At 55.0% G+C, this 20,127-nt stretch overlaps 4 protein-coding genes across 4 annotated transcripts; 1 reads left to right on the forward strand and 3 right to left on the reverse strand.

Moving 5' to 3' along the window:
* Positions 1–5,005: 5,005 nt before the first annotated feature.
* Positions 5,006–6,807, reverse strand: NCS54_00854900 (Hypothetical protein; the record flags this gene model as incomplete). Its single annotated transcript, XM_053153932.1, has 4 exons — positions 5,006–5,853; positions 5,913–6,245; positions 6,294–6,557; positions 6,651–6,807. The coding sequence occupies 4 exons, from the start codon at positions 6,805–6,807 to the stop codon at positions 5,006–5,008; spliced, it is 1,602 nt and encodes a 533-aa protein (XP_053009907.1).
* Positions 6,808–12,188: 5,381 nt separating this feature from the next.
* Positions 12,189–14,084, reverse strand: NCS54_00855000 (PseudoU-synth-2 domain-containing protein; the record flags this gene model as incomplete). Its single annotated transcript, XM_053153933.1, has 1 exon — positions 12,189–14,084. Exon 1 carries the CDS (start codon positions 13,878–13,880, stop codon positions 12,189–12,191), a length of 1,692 nt encoding a protein of 563 aa, XP_053009908.1. The 5' UTR covers positions 13,881–14,084.
* A 958-nt stretch (positions 14,085–15,042) lies between these two features.
* NCS54_00855100 (4HBT domain-containing protein) lies at positions 15,043–15,812 on the forward strand (the record flags this gene model as incomplete). The annotated part of the gene is made up of 3 exons (XM_053153934.1): positions 15,043–15,128; positions 15,323–15,373; positions 15,452–15,812. The coding sequence occupies 3 exons, from the start codon at positions 15,043–15,045 to the stop codon at positions 15,810–15,812; spliced, it is 498 nt and encodes a 165-aa protein (XP_053009909.1).
* Positions 15,813–15,927: 115 nt separating this feature from the next.
* On the reverse strand, positions 15,928–17,018 carry NCS54_00855200 (Hypothetical protein; the record flags this gene model as incomplete). Its single annotated transcript, XM_053153935.1, has 2 exons — positions 15,928–16,905; positions 16,959–17,018. 2 exons carry the CDS (start codon positions 17,016–17,018, stop codon positions 15,928–15,930), a joined length of 1,038 nt encoding a protein of 345 aa, XP_053009910.1.
* Positions 17,019–20,127: the final 3,109 nt, after the last annotated feature.

The following is a 20,127-nucleotide window of genomic DNA, read 5'->3' on the forward strand; positions in this document are numbered from 1 at the left end:
TCCTCCCTCGCCTCGCAACCGGGGAGATCTCCAGCGCATGACTGTTAGCCTCAAAGCCTTTGGCGGCTAATCCGTGCAAGGTGACAAGACAAACCCGGGAACCGGGAAAGCCATCTGGAGGGTTTTCGGAATTCAGGCTTCCAAATCATCCAACGGTGACGGCTCGGAAAACTCACCGTCTTCCGTGCTGTGCGTCTATCTGCTCCGTGCTCCCTCCCCCTTGACCGCCTCCATCTTCCCGAACCAAAGGGGTCACGTCACCGACCACACCTCAACATTCACCGTCACCGTCACCGTGCCGTGCGTGAGAAGCTTGCTCCAAGCAAGCAATAGGCCAAGCCGGGTCTCCCCAGCACGAGCGCAGCACACGCACACACACGCGTGTCACGTCCACATGGCTTGCCGCTGGGTGTGGTGGGAGAGAGAGACAGACATGATGTTGCGGACCTGAAGTCTAAAACTACGAGGTGCCATGTTGACCTTAGTGTCGCATTTGTATCCTGTACTTGAGTCCCCTTCTCTCCGTGTCCTCGCAGCGCAGCAATAAACTTGTGGCTTGCAGCCAAGCGTCTCTTGGCCACGTGCCGGGAGAGAGGATGGCGAGGGTGTGAGCGCAACCCAAGGACATGGACGTGGACACAGCGAAAGAAGGGAGGGAGAAGCAAGAGAAGAAACTCTGTCTTGGCTTTCCTTCTCGAACAAGCTTGAAGCCACCCGTCACCGTCACTCTCAAGCCTCACCGGGCACGAAGCACCTCATCTCGTCGGTCGCGGATCACGGCCAATGGAGGATTTTTTTTCCATCTCAAGCTTTTACGTAGCGGATATTTGGGGGTTGACCCAAATGGAGACTTCCACGGACTTTTCCATGCATACAGATGGAGATGGAGATGAAGGGGGAGGGGCCTCTACTGCAGAGTACCCCATGACCCAATTGTCTGTGCCCGAGCTGAATAGGACCTTGTCAACTCTCCCCTCTGCCGTCTCGGTGTCTTCTGTCACTGACCCTCTCTGCTCCATGACTGCCTCGTGGCTTTTACGTGGTTGGGGCCCTGTCGCGAGTCCCTTATTGGGTCCCTCTCTTAGCAATCGGTCCACATGCCTGCTCACTGCTACCGCAACTCTTGCTCCCCTTTGCCAGATTCAGCACCTGCTGCCATGGCTTGCAGGACGCTGGCGTTTCCCCTCTGACCCCTGATGGCTCTTGCGTCAGGCGCATTGAGAAGGGAAGGGTTGATTCGAATCGGCCGTTCAACCGGGGCGGTTCGGCAGATGACGACTTCACATGCTTATTGTGAGAGATTGTCAATCCCTCGCTCGCTCAATGCATCTTACTCTCCTTCTTCACCGTGATTTTGCCTGACGCGTGCGAGCCAGAACAGGTACCCCTCAGGCAGTGAAGTCCTCCCCTGCCTAGCGCCGTGATCGACGGCATCCCTGGAGAGGCAATCCCTGCAAGCCACGCCTTTCTGAGCCCGGCCAGCGGCGGAGAGGGGGAAAGAAGTCGCCAGGGATGATCCCAACTGTTCAGCACAGAGGAGATCCCCATCTTGAATCCTACAGTACGGATGACTTGCTTTCTGAGGGGGTGTTTGACGTTGGCTGTTGTTGTGTCGTTGTCATTGCAACTGGTGCTACTGCATGTCGGCTCTGGGCCGATGATCGACAAATGGGCCGTCTTCTTTTCTGTCTAATCTCTCTCTGTCCTTCGATGGATGGCGTCTAAGATACTAAACACATACAGTCACCCCGGTCTGGTTGCTGTGTCGGGGAATCACTGACTTCACGCCCCCCTGATTCGGCGAATCTTGGGCCCGTTGCCGTTTGCCGGCTATCCCCGTCTCGTCCGTCTTTGCCCGACATTTTTTTCTACATTGGTAACTACAGAGGGAGACAGGACAAGACAGACACAAATACAGAGACATAGAGAAGTGTCTGTGTGTCTGCATCCTCACGATGGCCGAAAAGGGCAAGACGACGGAAAACCACGCTGATGAGCACACCATCACCATTTTTCTCTTGACCTCTTCTTCTTCTTGATCGTCTTCTCTGCTTCTTCTCCTTCTTCTTCCTGACGTAGTTTGAATCAATGTCTCACTCAGCCGTTCCCCGCCCTCCCTCCCCCTTGCTCAATGACGCTCTCCCTCCGTTTTGCTTCTTTCTCCTCTTCATGGAAGCAACAGCAATCCTTCTAGCGTCAAACTCTACGACCCTTCCTCATCAACTCTTTTGGAGTCTCTTTTTCTTTGGTTCCCACTCACACGGTCCAACCAGGATGAATCTATTGCGATTTGTTGTAACGAAAGAGACACACACGCCCCCCCCCTTTTCCCGTCTCTTCAGTCCACACAACACGTGCCGATGCCATCCTCGCGCGTTGTTAACTTGCAGATTCGCCTTGCATTGGCTTCGATCCCAAACTGGACAAAAAGCAAAAACCTCACACGCCCCCCAATACCCTTTTTTTCCAGGCCCCTTCTTGGTTTTCTAGCCCTGGCTGTGTACGTATCCCAAATCTTTCACCGCGATTATGCAGGTCAAACGTCTCTGAGGGTTTTGCGTTCTTTTTTGTTTCGAGAGAGACAAGAGACTGCAAGAATGCTCGTGTGCTTCCCTGTAAGCCACATACGTACATGGTACCGAGCGTTGCTGCAAGAGTTGCTCAGTTGACGGTCTGAAATTTTTTTTTTTATGGCTCTTGCGCAATTCCTCTCGGTCTTCCCCTATCTTGTGCTTGAGAGAATGTCTCTCTCTGGTGGAAAATGGCTCTTGCATATGAATGTCTGCATACACGAAGAAACGGTGTGTGTTGTGTATGTTAGACCGACTGTTACCGCCGAATGAGTGAGTGAGTGAGTGACACAGGTCAACGACAACAGGACCGTTGCCGCCGGCGTTACTTTGCGTTTTTCTCTCTTTGGGTGTGGTGAGGGAAACGTGATACTGTAATCTAGAGAGACGACAACGCCATGGCGCTTCCCGCGTTGGCTCTTGTTTCCACAGCACTCTACTATACGCGGAAGAAGTACAGTAGAAACGGCAGATGCCGTTTTATTAGATGACAATGGCTTGGACAAGCTCAGCTGTGTATACCGTATACGGTAAACGCCCAGAAGGACAGCCACCAGCCAGCACACAGACACACAAGAACGTTGGAAACCCTTAACGCCGTACACTACCCCATCGGGGCATTACTTCCACTCGGTTGCCGAACCCCCAGCTTCTTTGAAGTTCCACCCTCCGTTTTTTACTTTGAGAGAAGAACTGTCGCGCCGACAGGTTGGGCGTCTTGCTTTTTGCGCCCATCCCGAAGGTCCAACGCCCTGATTTTGCCTCGTCCATGTACTCTACTGATCATAACATGCCCTCGCTCACACGAAATTAGCGGTCACCCGAAAGAAAGGCGACCGTATCAACACCCTCAGAGCTGTCACCGTTTCTTTGTAAAAGTGTGGCCAAATGCCATGATCTTCAGATCCAACCGGGCCACGTGCTGATATTCGCCACGCGCGCGCGCGCGTGCATGCAACGGCACGCACGTCCTGTCATCGATCTCTCTTTTTTGCCATGTGAGAGGCGAACAGCAGAAGAAGCAACGAAAGTCGTTTATCGAAACACGTAAAAGGGGGGGCGAGGAATGGAAGCTTCGAAGGAAGTTGTCCCATGCTTTGTGGGTAGCATTGCAGCGTCGTAGATGGGGGTTCCCAAACTTCTTGACTCTTACGTGTGTCCTTTCCTTGTACAGCTTCACTTACTCTTCTGTTATCCAATACTCTGACTGTAGAAACTAGCCCCCAATGATTTCTCTCTCCTTCATTCTAATAGTATCCCCACTCTTGATGCCCTCCCCCTCTTGATCATCATCCCCCCCCCTTGTAAGGACATCCAGCTCGTGCAATCCACGAGCCCTAGCGTCGTTCGTCTCGCTCTACCTTTCCTCATCCTGTCTAGTTACAAATACTTTCCAGTTTAAACATCCCGGTCTGCCGGAGTGGAGATTCACCTACAACAAGTAACCAGAAACAAGTTCAGACGGCGGGGGATCCCCCTCTCTGCTTTGTATCCCTGCTCTTTCGGCCAACGGTAGACGATCGAGATGAAGGAGACCGGGGTTGGGTTGAAAGCAGTTGGGTCTAGAGAGCCTCGTCGTCTCTCTTTTCATATTACACCTTGCCAACAATTTCACCAATTGGCTCGAGTTCCGCCAGTTGGAATGTCATCACCGAGGTTCTGGCCAAGGGGGAGGAGACCCGGGTCAAGTTTCCGGTATTGATTGAGTACCCATGATATTTTTTTTTTCTCATTTTGCTGGCTACTTTGGTATCTGTCTACCCTTGTTTTTTTTTGGTGTTTCCCCAGTAAGACCCAACAAAGTTCGTAATCAACAATAATGGATGCGTAAGAGTAACAAATATCCAATTCTCTAAAAAACCCCATATCGCCAATTTCCCCCCCAAAAGGTCCCATAATTCCCGTAGTGTTTCCCAATGCACGCCCGTCCTGGTAGATAAAAGACGTGCCAAAACTAGACAACTCCATAGCATAAAAGTGGCATGTGATGTAAGATGCAATACATGTTCCCGGCCGTTAAGTGTGTGCGTGTGTGTCCGTGTGTACTCTCAAGAAGAGTGTGTGTGATAGTAGTGATGTGTGTGTTAGTGTTAGTAGTGGTGGTAGGTAGTGGGTCTTCCTCCTCTATCTAGCTTCGTGATATGATATGATATAGTATTGGATGCTTTTCAGTAGAGGCCGTTGTTGCTCAGGGCCTCTTAACAGAAAGTAAACATGAAAAGGGAATATATTGTTATGTGGATGCTTCATCAACTGAACAAGAAGAGACTTACCGTGGCGGAAAGTCCAGCCTCCTTTGATCGACAATGTGGTGCCGTGTTCTCCCACAGAGTCTGCCGAGGCATGTGATCCGTCATTATCAAGAAGATAGAATGTCAAGATCAAAAAAGAAACATGTCGTGAGAAGAGAAGAGAAAGGATCAAGGGTGAGAGAGTCATTGACTCTCCACCTCGACAAGCTCGACAAGCTCAGGGTACCGCTGGGCAAACGCCTCGCTCAGCCGCCAGTTGGCCCCGCTCATGGCGTGCGCCATGAGGGCATCCGTGAGCCCAACATGGCCCGTCTGGGGATCCGTCACTAGCCCGTCGAGCGGCTGGTAGGGCCAGTTGATGAGGCGCAATGAGTCAAAGTAGACCCGCTGGAACTCTTCCGTGGCGTACGCCTCTTGCTGGTCTATCATGGCCTCGCGCAGTCCGCCCCAGAGGACGAGGTCGATCCATTGAGGATGCCGGATCGCCAGCTGCTTCTCTCGCGGTAGGTAGTCGTCGCCCACGAGTGCTCGCCTCTCGGCCGTGGGGTGAGCCAGCCAGCAGACCAATGTCTGCAGAGGCGCAAAAATCGCAATCCTCTCGGTGAGCCTCGTCATGCCCGCAATGTCCACCAGGCTGCGGATCAGGTCAGTGATGGGGTGAGGCGAGCACGGAAGCTGTCCCTGAGCGTCGTGGCTCCGGAACAGAGACCGCACGTCCACGGCGGCCGGCCCCAGCGTCTGGTAGATGGACTCGGCGGTTGTCATGCGGCGGCAGTCCTGAAGGAAGCCCACCAGGAGCTCGTCGAAGCGGCAGGCCGGCGCTGTCGTCAGGACGGGCACCGGCCAGCTGCCGGGGGAGCTCGGCGTGTGGTGGCCCTTCAGTGAACCGAGGACTGCGCCTGGGGGTAGTAGACCGGATACATGTTCCACGCGGGCTGTTGATGCTGGTGGTGGTGTTGCTGTTGCATGTAGGTATGGGGGGTGGCGGGCGGAAGCGAGGGATTGCTGAGGCGGAACCCGGCGTCTAGACACTGAGCGTGATTAGCCTCCTCTCCTAGGCGCACATCAGGTAGTCCTTGGGGGATCGTACCGTGATGGTCCACTTCTTCGTACTCCATCTTGATCACGTCCTTGTGGCCTACTGCGTTGATGCTCGACGTGCTTGTGTTGTTGGACGGCAGCATCGAAGCTGGCACGCTCGTGGGGATGTAGCCTGCGCTGTAGTCGTCGGCTGATGATGAGGGGCTGGAGACGTTGGAGGGGACGGGGCAGGGAACTGTGTTGGCCCATGACTCGCAGTTATTGGGGAGGGGGACATATTGCTGTCCATAGTCGGGGAGGGAGCTGTAGTCGCCAGAGGGAAAGGGTGAGCCGCGAGGGCTGGGGATGGCGCCGCTGCCGGAGCTGAGGTTATCATCGTAGACTGCTGCTGTCAGCGCATGCTCATACACCTGCCACCTCTCTCTCATACCTGGTGTGGAGTAGGGCGACGAGGTCATGGACACGCCCATGGTCTCCTTGAGTCGCATGAGCTCCTCCTCGAGCGCCTTGTTCCGGCGCAGAAGCTCCTGGACGGTCTGGTCGCGGCTCTGCTTGCTCTTGAGTTCCTCCAGCTCGCGCTCCAGACGCTCAATGTGCTCCTTGGTCCTGGCCCGGATGGCTCGTTGAGCCTCGCGGTCGTTGGCTCGCTTGCGGGCGAGTTGTGAGGGTGTGAGGGTAGAGACGCTTCGGGTGCCTGGAGTTGGGGTTCGTGTTAGTGCTGATCAATGGTCATTGTCCCTCGTTGCTTTTGACACCAAAAGCAACGAGCAGAGGTCAATCGACATACCCTTCCGCTTGGTGGTCTTGGCGGGCTCTGCTGAAGATGAGCGAACCATGTTGTCGGTGTTGCTGGTGTTGTGGTAGTGTGTTGGTGAAGAGTCGCCGACGGGGGAGGAGAGGTCTGAGGTTGTTCGACGAAAGGACATGGGGATCTGCTGGGTCATATCAAGTCCCGGGGACAGACGACTAGATATAAGCCAAGGCTTGTTGTTGGTGTTTATTTTATGTGGTGGTGGTAGGTGTGCAAGGTGTGTAAGAGATGTCAAGTCTCCAAGAGATCTCCTGGCGAAAAAGCAAAGAGAAGAAGAAAAGAATCCCAAGGTCCCAGGTTGGAGTATTTAGATGATGCAGGCAGGGTATTCGTAGCTGTGGAGCAAGAGCCTTGGAGCAAGTGTTCGCATGGAGATCGGCCCAGCTAGTTGATCGGCCTGGGCTCCTCGACGGGCCAGGGGTGTTAGTTATAGCATTTTGGCCTCGTCTCCCTCCTCCGCGCCTCTGGCGTGTAGTCTCTGGTCGTTGGAGTACCTACGGCACTCTCTCGTGGTGGTGGACATCCTCGGAGACCCTTGGATCCCTGGACATACCCCAGTAGTGTGCCATGGCCATGCGCCATCGCCCATCGGGGGCAAGGCTAGGTCCAGCGTGGGTCCCCTCAGTCTGGTTGAGCGAGCGCGGTCCGGTGCGCCACGGCAGTGTACCAGATACGTAGAACTTGTACCGTCTCCCCCATGTGTGTGTGTGGTGTGTCCCTTGAAGCCAGCCAGACCAGACCAGAAACCTGGACCAACCTTCTTGTAACCTTCGGGGGTGGCTTGTATCGCTGTGGATGCGTCGTCCTGTCTCCCGGATCAAGCCCAGATGGGGAGGCAACAGAGCAGTAGACTTCAGCTCTTGTCGTCTTTGCCTTGAGTGTGTGTCTCTCAGTGAAGCCATTGATTGTATTCGTATGCACTCGACAGCCCTGTCCTTGCCCTTGCCTGTCCTGCCCTCTTTTTAGACCTGCTCTGTTATGCCCCAGGTGAATTGGCTGCGCCTGGCCTGGCCTGCCCTGGCCGCGTCTTGATACAATGCTTGTCCTCTGGCTGGGGATGTATCCGGGCCATGGGCATGGCGGGACTTGGGTCATCCTCCATGGATCATGGCTCCAGAGGTTGAGCAGACCAGAGCAGAGGAGAGGGTCCCCACTGAAGCTCACGGACCCTTCCCTTCCTCTCGCATCTCCAGAAGAGAGGCTCCGCTCGACGGACCACGGATACTGGAGGCTTTGTGGGCGAAGTGGGTATCGCATCCTCGTCCTGAGCTCTCGCTCGCTCGCTCGCTCAACAGCGCTGTACTGTAGGTGTAGACAAGGCACGTTGGTTGTAGGCCATGCCCACTCCTGTCACCGTATGCAGTACGGCCAGGTACAAGGCTTCCGCGCATGTCCGCCTATGTCCGCCCTTTACCGCAGTCAGAGTTCAGTTCGCCGCTTCTCGATTGCTTCCCTGTACGGATAGAAGCCGACAAATAACCCAATAAGCTACATGTCACTTGGGCGGTGGAGCAGCAAGAGCACGGAGCAAATGGCGTCTCTGCCATATGCTTTGCCGTCCACTTTTTCAGACAGAAACAGCGACCAGAAAGAAGGGCAAAAAAGGGCGTGCAATGTCTCAGATTTCTGATGGCCTTCCCGGGGGGCGTGCGGAGGGACGTCCTGGAGGTAGACCGGGGCTGGCAGGCCGTAGCCCTAGAAGCCCATCAGGATCCATGGTCGACGGGTTACAGCGCCTAGCGGAGAACTCCAGGGCAATGCCATGACACCGTCGTGGCCCCCTCTCCAAGGCGGGTGTGCGCTGCCTGCGACTGTGAGCGCTGCGAGAATAAACTTTGGCCTTGGGCCGCTTGCAGGAGACCTAGCCGATATCCGGCGTAGTCGAGGAGGGCGTGGGTCGGTCGTCAGAGGAAGGAGGGCCGTGGCTCTACCAAGGTGGCTTTCGAGTAGCGCGTCGTGCGGTCGACGGCCTGTCCTTGTAGGAGGGAGGGGGGAGGAGAAGAAAAGAGTGGGGTTTTGGGATGAGAATTAGCTGGTGGAGCACGTTGGACCAGGGGGAATAGCAGGTCGACCATTCCCTCGAGGGCATAGCGGGGAGCGTGGAAGAGGGTCAACCTGGGCGAGCAGTGATGAGCAAGAGCCCTAGGAGTTGAGTTGCAGTAAGAAACACCAGGCGGTACTCATGGACTCTAGCGTGTAGGGCGTAAAGCCATGCGCGCGTAGGCGAAGGCGTGAGGCGCCTTGCAAGTCAGAGATACATGCAACACATCGACCATCTCACCAGCAGAAACGTGGGAGCGTTGCGGTCTGGTCTGGTCAAGATGCGAGTAACAACCTATGGATAACTGTCTTCCATGCTTTACTCTACTTCACAGCATGAACATGGTCCCCCGGCAAAGAGAGCCAGTCCCAGGACGTCGATCCCATCATCCACTCCTCACCATGTCATCACGCTGCACATCTGGCGGTCTGTTGCCGTGCCTTTGCACATGGCATTGGCATCAAGGAGGGATGGGGGATGGGGAACAAAATCCCCCATGGCATCCCCTCTTCGGATTCCCCGCGAAAGAGAGGGACAGGCGCGCCAGAGCCAGAGATATCCCAGCCGCATCTCCTTGCAGATCAGGCATCATCATACGTACAGAGTGACAGCCAGTCATGGTCCATCCATCCATCCATCTTTGTCTTTCCCCTGCCTCATGCACGCGCGAGCGCTCTGCCGCGCCCATTTCCTGAAGCAGGCTTTTTTTCCTCTTGATAACGCATGGCAGTGATCCGAAGGGATTGCCTCCCTCTCCTCCCTTCCTACAGTAGCCCCCCAGCCGTCCATCCATCCATCCATCCATCCATACAACAGAAGTCCCCGAAACACCTCCATCCTACCAGCAGCCATGTGCGTCCCCTCATCTAGAACGATGGACGAAGCTCGGAATTATCCACCTTCCAATACGTGGTTGTCCTCGTGGTGATTGGGTCGGAGATCGGGCGGGTGGCCGGTATCGCACATGGCGAAGACGGCACCGGACTCGAGTTTACTGCACTGTTGCACCCAAAGCCTCAACCATCATCATCATAATCCATCATGGGGAGGTAACCGTCTCGTAGCCCCCGTTTTTTTTTTCTGTTCGATGCTTCTCTTTGGAGAAAACCCAACCCCCCACCGCCGCCGCCGCCGCCGCCGCCCGCGCTGATTGGGAAGTTTGTTTCCATGCATGATGGCTGCGCTTGAGTAGAATGTTCTTTTCGTTCGCCAAAGGAAAAAGAGGGCTTGGGGGCGGGCGCCTTGATTTGCTGCTTCTTTGATTTGCTTTTGCTCTGACGGGACGGCAAACTCTCATCCATGGCGTCATCTTTGGGTGCGGCGTCATCCATCACGGGACGGGGCAAGCACCCTTTTTGAAAGAATACCGCGGGAAAGATGCACCTCGGGAATGGGTTACCAGATTTCGGTAATTTCGGTCGCCTCGAGCAGCCGTTTTCTGCAAGGTTCAGCTGAGGTTGAGTCGGCTCTCCGTACTTTTTGACTCTATCTTTCTCTGCCGTGTCCAATGCCGCTTCCATGGAACATCATGACGTTCCCTTGAAGGGTCCCTTGCTCCCATGGCTGGCTTCAACCGCCACCTCGTCTGCCCTCCTCCCAGGCATGCTCAATCATCCATGTCTTTGTAAAGAAGTGAACGTCCTCTTCAATAGCCAACACCAAGAGACAGGGTCTATTAGATGCCCAACCAGACAGAGTAGAATCCTCCGTGATGAGATGCGCCACCAACACACACAAGACACACAATCCTCAAACATAAAGGCGACCCGGCAACGTGGTAACCAGCCCAGATGGCTGCCGTTGACGAAATCGGCTTTCCACGAGCAAGGGTGGGTACCCGAGAAAAAGCCAAAGAAACCCACATTTCTCGCACGCGCGGCGGATCCGTGGAGAGAATGAGGCGAAGAAAAAAGCAAACAAATCCTCTTCTCTGAACTTGTATCTTACCCCAGGAAATAAGACTCCAACAGGAAATACCTTGGGACCACTCGGAGGGCTTGATGGCTTGCGTGCTTGGGAGGTGGTCCATTGATCGCCCACCACAATTCCATGGGCCCCTTGCCTTGCTGGCTGATTAAACCCTTGTGCTACCGAGTTTCTGATTTGTTTTGTTTTAGACGGGGCCCTGCTCTGAGGGTCTAATGCCCATTTTGGGACATTTGCCCTTGCTTGTTGTTAAATCACAGCCTGTTGAGAGCTCTAGACGGTCATGATAGGACCCTGCCTTCTCGGCGGTGCGCAATAACCCCATGACCAATGCCTCATGCAGCGTGATGGCTCAGCTTCAGGGTTGATTGGGCGTTTTTGACTGTCCCTTTCACATCTCACTCGGAATCTAGCCAGTCCAATCCAGTCTCCCCCAGTCAGTGATCATCAAGGGTTCCAGCCTCAAGTCTCGACCTAAAAAAAAAAAACACCCCGTTCTGCTTCAACGCCAGCAGGTCTCTAGGCCAAGACGGCCGCCGCGGATGCGTCCGCCCGGTTCTGGTCTATTGAATTGATCCTCATGGCATCGTCGTGTCCATCGCGGTCTTGGCAAATAATCTCCCAAGGGTTCCCGTCCATGCCCCATCCGTGTCCGGCCCGGACGGTCTTGGCTCATGGTCAACTGTGGAATGCGTTGGGCCACGCGGGCTCCGTCCCGGGTTGGTTTGGAGATTTCATCTCGTAGACAGAGAGTAGAGTGCTCCGTAATATTTCTTCATCTGGACATGCCCAATCCATTCAGACCCTGGAGATGCCTCCTTCTGTCTCTTCTCTGACGGGGCTTGGTCCCGCTCCGTGAGGTTAGACGCCTTCGCGGAGCATAGCATTTCCGGGCCAGCGGCCTTCATCTCTGTTGGCTTGCTTCACAATGCACAATGCGCCTCTCACGTCCATCTGGCCTCTAAGATCAGCCCGTTGTTGCCATCGCCAGTCCCACTGCCGTGTCTCAAGTCGTCCGTCTCGTCTGCCTCGCCCACCGATTACCGCGAGCGCGGGACCAGCTCAAATCCGAAGCCACAGTTATCCGCCCAACTACACCTGATACCGCCCAGGCTTTTGGATGACCAACTCTTCTCTTGTCCGACTGTCCGTCTGCCCTATCTCGACCTTCAACACCCTAGTGCTCAAGGGCAAGAATGCTCGCGCAAAACTAGATAGCTTGGCGATGGGGCAGAGCCGTCGTCTGCTCCGCTCACGTATCCTGCGGCGCTTGCAGGGGCTTACACGCATCCACTGGGCAACCCGGTCCACGGTTCCTGTAGCCAGGATCGGATTTCGTCCTCTAGTCCATCATGGATGGGGTCTTGGCTGCGAGCGAGCGAGTCCCCCGACCGATAGAGTACCCCGTAACCCGACAAGTCTTGCCAGGGGTGGAGCTCAGCTGCGCGTCTACGAGATTGCGCCCTCGTGGTCTATCTGGTGGCGCTGCGCTGCCTTGTGGTTCTGTAAGGTAGTTTGCATGGATGACCCTAAAGACAATTGTCTTGTCATGATATCTCGGGATTCTCGTCCTTTACCGCCTCCACCAGCTCCTCCATCCCGCCAACTGTCGTTGGCCCACTCATGCCCTCTGGTGGGAGCGCCCACCGAGGCAGCGGGCTGACATACGACCAGCTTCCGCCCGCATCTTCATATCGAAGACTGTGGAGCCACAACGATAATTCGTGGCTGCCAGGGTCTGAGTACAGAGGCGTTTGGCATACGTCGCAGAGCTCGCCCGTCATCTTCTCAGCCCGCCGCTGCTCATACTTGTCCACCATGGCATCGTAGTAGGCTACTGCATCTGCAACCTCGTCCTTGCCCATACGGGACAAGCGACTCACGACGTCTTCGTCAGTGTTGAGTGTCCCATCCGCGTCGTTCTGTCCTAGATCGAAGCCCCAGACTCGCCTATTGGCGTAGATGGGATCGTTCTGGATAGGGTGTCCCAAGTATTGAAGGTGTACGCGAAGCTGGTGCGTCCGACCCGTAACTGGGAGACATCGGACGATAGAATAACCCCTCTTGTTGATCCAAGGGTGATGCTTCTCGTCCAGTTCCTCTTCTGGTGTCTTGGGTCGCTCATCTCCCTCTGTCTCTTCTCCGCCGGGAGGGGGATAATAGGCTAGGCGTTTAAACACTGTTCGGGCAGTCTTTCCATTTGCGCGGACCCGGTTAAGACCCAACTTTGGTGAGATCTGCAGAATGGGCTGGTCACAGACAACCTCGCCGTCTGGAAACTTGCCCATAACACGTGCAATGTACTCCTTTCTCACTGTTCGCTGCTTGATCTTGATGCCGAGCGCCTCAGCGGCGGGAGGATTCTTGGCGATAAACATGATGCCACTTGTGAGACGGTCCAGGCGATTGCAGAGATAGGGCAGAAACGCCTGCCCACGTTCAGACTTCATAATCTCAATGACCGAGTTGAAGTTGTACCGGCCAGCTGGGTGAACAGGCACGCCAGCCGGCTTGTTGATGACAATCATGTCCTCGTCCTCATGGATAACCTGGACTGGATCCTCTGTAACGGGTGGCTCATGACGGTGGAGTGTATGAGAGATGAGATCTCCGTTGCGGAGAACATAGTCAGGACCAACACGGCGACCGTTCACATAGATGGTGCCGCGAACCATGGAATCGTAGTAGTACTGAAGGGGTCGGTCCCGGAACTCGGCCTCGTAGATGTCGAGGAGGGGCCGGTTACGCCATCGCTCCTTACAATGGGTGTTGTATGTGAAGTGGTATGGGGCAACACGGCGCAGACCATCACCTTCGAAATGGTATGGTCGGGGCCACGGGTCTCCGACGGGAGTGATGAGGGGCAGGTCGGGGTCTGAGACGGTAGGCGGGACCTTCTGCGGCTTCTTTTGCTTGGGCCGTCTGGTGTTCTGAGCGCTGCCGTTGGTGGTTCCGTTGGTGGTTCCGCTGGTGGTTGTCTGGGACTTTTCGGAGTCTGGGTGGTTCGGAGCCGGGGTCGGTCTGAGACTCTGGTTCAGACCCTGCTCGCCCTGGGCATCAAAGCCCTGCACGACGGCTGCGACATCCAGCTCGTCCAAGGGCGACGAGGGCTTGGGGGAGGACGAGACCATTGCGATGGGGCGCGTGCCGCGTCGAGCAAGAGACGAGTCCCTGGGAAGATGCCTTGATCTGCGTAGAGTGGAGGACAACGGACCGAGGCGTAGAGCAGCAGCCCTCATTCCACAGCGGGGGACGAAACGAGGGACGCGGCGCTCTGCGGCAGGCAACGATGGGAGATATGCGGGCGAAAGGCGCAAAGGGAGTGCTGCGCCAAAGGCAAAATGTAAGAAAAAATAAAGACAGATCTGCCCTGAATGCGAAATTCGTGGGCCCGACAACAAGGAGAGGCTCTGCCCTGCGGATGTCGGTCTCGTCCTACCTGGGCGCAAATTGTTGGTGATAATCAGATATCGCAGTTTGTGGGTTAGGTTACGGCAGAAAAGTAGGCGGTGACTTGTGGCAGAAACGGTCCCTGAACCCTTTTCGGGAATAAACCCCCGGTAGATCCGGGCGGTCACGGGTACGTACTGGATTGGATCTGCCAGAGAGATTGGATGACAGTTTTCTCTGCCCGCCAAAAGAGCCATGCCGCTCTCTGAAACAAGCCAGACGCTGAGGCCTAACGCCGTCGCTGACCCGGCAGATGGTTTTAGGCCTTGTCCCCGCTGGAAGATCCCCCGCCGAGCCCACTGATGGCGTGCTGTAGCGCTGGCCTTGCAGCGCCCTACCACTGGATCGGGCACTCGCGGAGCCCGCCTCCCCAGACGAAGGGCTCCCTCCATGCCCGGCCTAGCCCCCCGAGGCTCTGTAGGGGAAGGCCGGGCAGTGGGTGGAGGAGGAGATGCCTGCCGCTAACCCGCTGTAAATCCGCATCTCATCCCAGCTTTCAAGAAGCTTCAATCCATGAGCCTCGGCTTTCCCCTTTCGGGGCACATGTCCAGAACCTCGGAATTCCCGCTCATCACCAACCTCATCCTTTCCAAGTTTCTGCCCGTTTCGCTGCTGTACGCGCATCGTCTCCTGTGTCTTTGTGTGCTCTTGTCTTTGGCAGGCATCTCTGCTCGGCTACCCTTCTCACTCCTTTAAATTGATCATCCATCACAAATCTCAATCTCAGATGACAAACATCTAGATCCCTCGTCTCGTCCTTGGCATCTCTGTCTCTTGGTGTTTGTTTTACTTTGTATTGTCGATTAACTTCACGCCTCTCTGGCTAAGAGCCAAGACGGCACCACCGGACGTTTGGCCGACAGAGATTATCATCGGACATTGTCAGATCCGACGGGCCTAGAACGGGACTTTCCCGCTTTTCTTGTCTTGACGGTCACAGCCTCTACAGGAATGGCTCCAACAGCAGCATCGCCGGCGCAGCTCAAGGCCCGCAGGAGAGAGGACTATCGCTTCATGCTCGAGTACCGTACGCGATGGTGAGTTTACGCCTCCTACTCTAGAGCATCTTTGCACTTTTCCTCTGTCGGGCTATGCATGCATGGAACAATCATGACCTTGACCTAGCGGTTGGCATCTCCGGAATGTTGCCAGAGTAGCATCGTGAAAACGCCCCAGAGGAATGGAGAGTCTGGGAGACGAGTTTCAATAGACTGACTCCCTTTACCAATAGGAACGACAATGATATGTATGACCACATGAACAATTCCGTCTACAACTTTTTGTAAGTGACGATCCCTGGCCTGGTCTCGTGGTCCTTCCAGGGAAAGGCAGGTGGAAGAAAAGCTGCTAAGGAAACCAGGTTTGACTCGGTTCTCAACGCCTATCTCATCGAGCACTGCAAGCTTCATCCCCCAACGGCAAAGGAGTTTGGCCTGTGCGTGCACACCCACACGGACTACTTCGCATCCATCGCGTACCCTGCCGTTGCGGAGCTGACGCTGCGCGTCAACAAGCTCGGGCGGTCGAGCGTCACGTACGAGATGGCCCTCTTTGAGAAGGGCGTCGACGAGGTCAAGGCGGTCGGAGAGTTTGTGCAGGTCTATGTCGATCGTGAGTCGGGCAGGCCGCTCAAGGCGGGCATGGCAGACACGCTGCGGCGGGAGCTAGAGAAGCTGCTGGTTGTGGATGAGGAAGCTAATGTGGCCAAGTCGAAGCTATGAGCGAGATCCATATGGGCGACTCACTAGAGGAACGATAAACCAGGATGACGGGTCTTGAGTTGAGGCCTACCAACAAGCATACACCGTCCAACCATTGTGCACTTTCAGAAGACTCTCACTGGAGCTCGTACTTCCTGGTTTCACCCCCATTGGAGCCGCTCTCAAACATCTGCTCCAAAAACTCCAAATCTCCCAATGCCTTCTCCACACTCTGCCTCTCATCTGGCTTCCCTGCCACCAACGCCTTCCCCCACGCCTCAACCTCCTCGCTTACACCACTCGTCCTCTCAAACTCCTTGACGATCGCCTCACCCTCCAGGGGCTTAACCGTCACCCTGTCCCCAGACACACTCACCGTGCCCTTCTCGTAAGAAAAGTCAAAGTCAAAGGCACTCAACCTCGAACCCGCCGACTGCTGGTAGACACCGCTAACTCCGGACTCGAGCCGCACGACGGCGTTGACCGTGTCGATGGGCGGCAGGTGAGGCTGGGTCTGCGCCGTCTGCGCCCTTACGTCCGCGGCGCGCGTGGTAAGCAGCATCCTCGTGGCCGCCGCGAAGTGCACGCCGCCGTCGAGCAGGAACCCGCCCTGGTACTCTGGCTTCGCCCGCCACGCGGTGCCGTACCACTGCGTGTCGGCCCCCATGTAGCCCAGCACCCTTACGTTGAACTGCTGGACGCTTCCGAGCTTGGCCGCCTCGGTCGCCGCGTACTCGAACGAGGGCTTGAAGCGAAAGTTTTCGGCGATGGCAAACGTCGCGCCGTTGGCCTCTGCGGTGCGACGGTAGAACTCGAGAAGCTTCTTCCCCGCCTCGACTGTCGGTGCGAGAGGCTTCTCGGCGAGGACGTGCTTGCCAGCTGTGAGTGCTGCCTCGATGTGGGCGGGTTGACTCATGATTGGGAGGGCCAGGATGACGGCGGCGATGTCGTCGCGGGCGAGGAGGTCATCGTAAGTCTTGCCCGGTCCGGAGTCGGCCGAGTAGAGGTCCGGCGTTGACTCCCGGGTGTTGAGAGCTGCCGTCTCTTGGGCCGACTTGAGGGAGCGGGAGTAGATTGCCTTGAGGGCAAAGTTGTCGCACTTCATGATGGCCGGCTAAAGACTCATTCAGTATATTCTCCCACATTCTCTTCATTGAGATTTCGCACCATGTGTTCCTGCTTGGCGAACAGGCCGCCGCCAATCATGGCTACGCCGATAGGTGCCATATTGCTCAGTTCAATCGGTACAATGAGGTTGTTTACAAGCTTCTCGAGGCTATCACAGCTTGCCCTTTGATGTTTGATTCTTGCAACTGTCTATTTCTACCTCGGACCCCAAACAAATCATGATACAACCCATCAATCCCCTCCTCTAAGGCGGGGTTCATCCAATCCCCTCCATCAAGCCCCGCCATGTCCTGGCCGTAGCTGACAGTAACACCGAAATCGCCGAACCGGATCGATTTCTTCTATTCTACGGTTCTTCCATGGCAAAACAAAGGAAGAAGATCCAATGTCGACGTCACCGTCGCCTTCCTCTAACCTCCTCCGGATTACGGACCGTCTTCGGCATCCCGGTCGGGTCGACCGATGCCCCGCCCTCCGAAAGCCTCCTCCGGGCACGACACCCACTTTCAAGCTCAGCTGAGCCCCCCGTAAGTCACCGATACACCGAGAGACCTTTCAACATCCCGCGCGCGCGTGTGTGTGTGTGCATGGAAGTAAAAAGCAAATAATATCGAAGACAAAAAGAAGCGCACCCGCAGCAGCGCATCCGACATCCCAAAGCAGGCACTCCTGCCGGGGGTGAGTGGGAGAGGGCGTGTGCAGTGAGGCCAACCAACTGAACTGCCATGGGGAAATCCTTTCAGCTTCGGCAATCCAGAACCATCTTTTTTCTCTTGCCTTGGTGATCCTGATCCTGCACATGCAGCATTACCCAAACGCCCAACGGCCACCGGGTGACCATCCGGGCTTCCCGTCCTTGACCGATGAGGACCCCCCTGGAAGACAGGCCCTCTTCACCTTGGAACCAACCCCTGGAGGGGAGACAGAGCACATGGGAGGCGGCTACGCTACTGTAGCTGTAGGCGCGCGATCCCGGCTGTGCGGTGCATACACGGAGTTAGTTGAGGCTTGAAGACGCGAGTGACGATGGCTGCATTTTTGTCTCAACTGTCACAGTTGTATTTCATTTCCCTCTTTTCATTGGGATCCGAGCGTCGAAGCGCGGTATGCCACAAGGTGAGTGAAGAAGGAGGGTTGAAGTGTTGGAGGCCTGTTCCTGGCCCTTCGCCACCAACAAGGTCCAAGGATACACATACATGCCTCTTGTCGGATAGATCCATCCAGCCAGGACCATCTCATCAATATCATTATCCCCATTGACTCTTTTTACGTGGTACCATGTAATATCTCCCCACGAAAGAGACGTGTATCTCATCTCGTTACTCCACCGATTGATTATTATTCGTATAAGCTACAGTACCCCCAGTCCCAATATTTGATCAGAGACGTTACGTGCCCAACCTCATGACACCACTTTCACCAGTAAACAATCTCACGATAGCGTCATATCGTCCAAGACGTGCCTCTGTGACCCCCCTCCACTCTAGCCCCCCCTGGTCCATCACTTTGCATATTTCTTTCTTTCTAACTGGATTGGTATTTTCCATCGCATCGGGCGCCTCTCTTCTGGTGGCCGCCGGCCTGCATCATCTCATGCAGCATCTTCAGGCGATGAATGGCAAGACAAATCCCGCTGCAACTGTAAAGTCCCCACGCAACAAGCGCCACCACCACGCCCTTGGACGCGAGGTCCCTGTCTCTTTGATGACTTACTAACCCCAACATCATCAATTGTGACGCCCCGTTCTTGACTGATTCCCCCTCATCAGCTCAGCCCTAGTTGCCTCCCCACGTCTTCAGCTCAGAATACCTTTGTGAACCCAGTCCGTAGTGCGCAGTAGTGATGGGAGACAACATGTGAGCCCATGGAAGCCCCTCTTCAGAGACAAGGAAGGGGTGGCGTTTGTACCTAGTCAGCCCTGGCGCTATTGTCGTCCCTCTTCTTCCAGGGAAACAATGTTTGTGGGTTGCTGGCATGTCACCTGCCTGCTTTCCCCGCTGGCGAGAAACAGACCAATTTCACAACCGGTTCTCGATCGATGTGAAGCATTGCTTGCCGGCCATCGTGAGGTCTCATGATATGAGGTGTGGCCACGGCAGTTTCCGCAACCTCGATGGTGCGACGGATGGGGACCACAATCTAAGCCACCGTGCTCCCCAATCGCCATTGAGGCCTATCGCTGTAAACTTCGCATCAGCGCCGTTTCTGGTTAATCTTGCGATTCGTGTGTCTTGAATCCTATTGGAAGTCCATATTGGAACGAACATGGTACGCGGGTCGAGAAATCAACAAGACACCAGAACAGGATGGAGGATAGACTCATTTCTCTGAAGAATCATTAGAAGATTTATATGAATTCTTCTAAGAATATTAAAGAAGACATCCTAAATGAACTAATATTTTCGGTATTGAAGAGTAATTTTCTCTAATCGGGGTGCATGGACTACCCTACACCTGCATCGAGAACTGCGCCGGCTGGGAAGTATTCTCACATAGGTAATGAGATACGAAACAAAACGACCTGTGAGATAAAAATGAGTTCCGGATTCGTAACTGAAGGGAGTTTCTGTCGATTCTGGTTGCAAAGCTGTGCTCATTCAATACGCCACAATCTGTCAGTGAGACCGCATGTATGTTGGCGGGTAATAGCCAAGCTTAGAACATCTAGACCACTCCGTGAACAATAGTAACCCTTGGAGACCTCTGAGTACTGTTTCGCAAAAGTTACGTTGAAATTAAACCCATGAAAATGAAATAGTCTCAGGGAGAGCCACCGGATTCACTGTGACTTGTATACCTGGTCGGCGGTATAGCCCTCACTAAATCCTGGATCGTCGTCAAGTGTGTATAGGTAACCCCAGGTTTACTGCATTAGAGTACGCGGACCATCCAGGATGAAGTCGACTTATCTTCTTCAATCATGATGTTTGCAGCTTGCTAGATCCCATGCTGCTCGTGGAGGGCATTGATTGACATGATGCCTAGGGTAAGTGAAGGAGTGAATGCTCCCGCAAACATTTCGGGAGCTCTATTTGCTATTCCTTGGTAATGGGAAACGGGACCTAACTGCAAGATTAGGAAACAAATAAGACAGTCACGGTTAGGGTTGGTTTGATGCGTACTTGTTGTCTCGCCTGCCCACGACCAGCATCAAAAGGCCAATGTAATCCCAGCACAGCTGTTCGCTCAAACATCTCAACTTGATCT

This window comes from Fusarium falciforme, chromosome 6 (assembly GCF_026873545.1).
Source record: "Fusarium falciforme chromosome 6, complete sequence".
In the NCBI taxonomy this organism is placed as follows: domain Eukaryota; kingdom Fungi; phylum Ascomycota; class Sordariomycetes; order Hypocreales; family Nectriaceae; genus Fusarium; species Fusarium falciforme.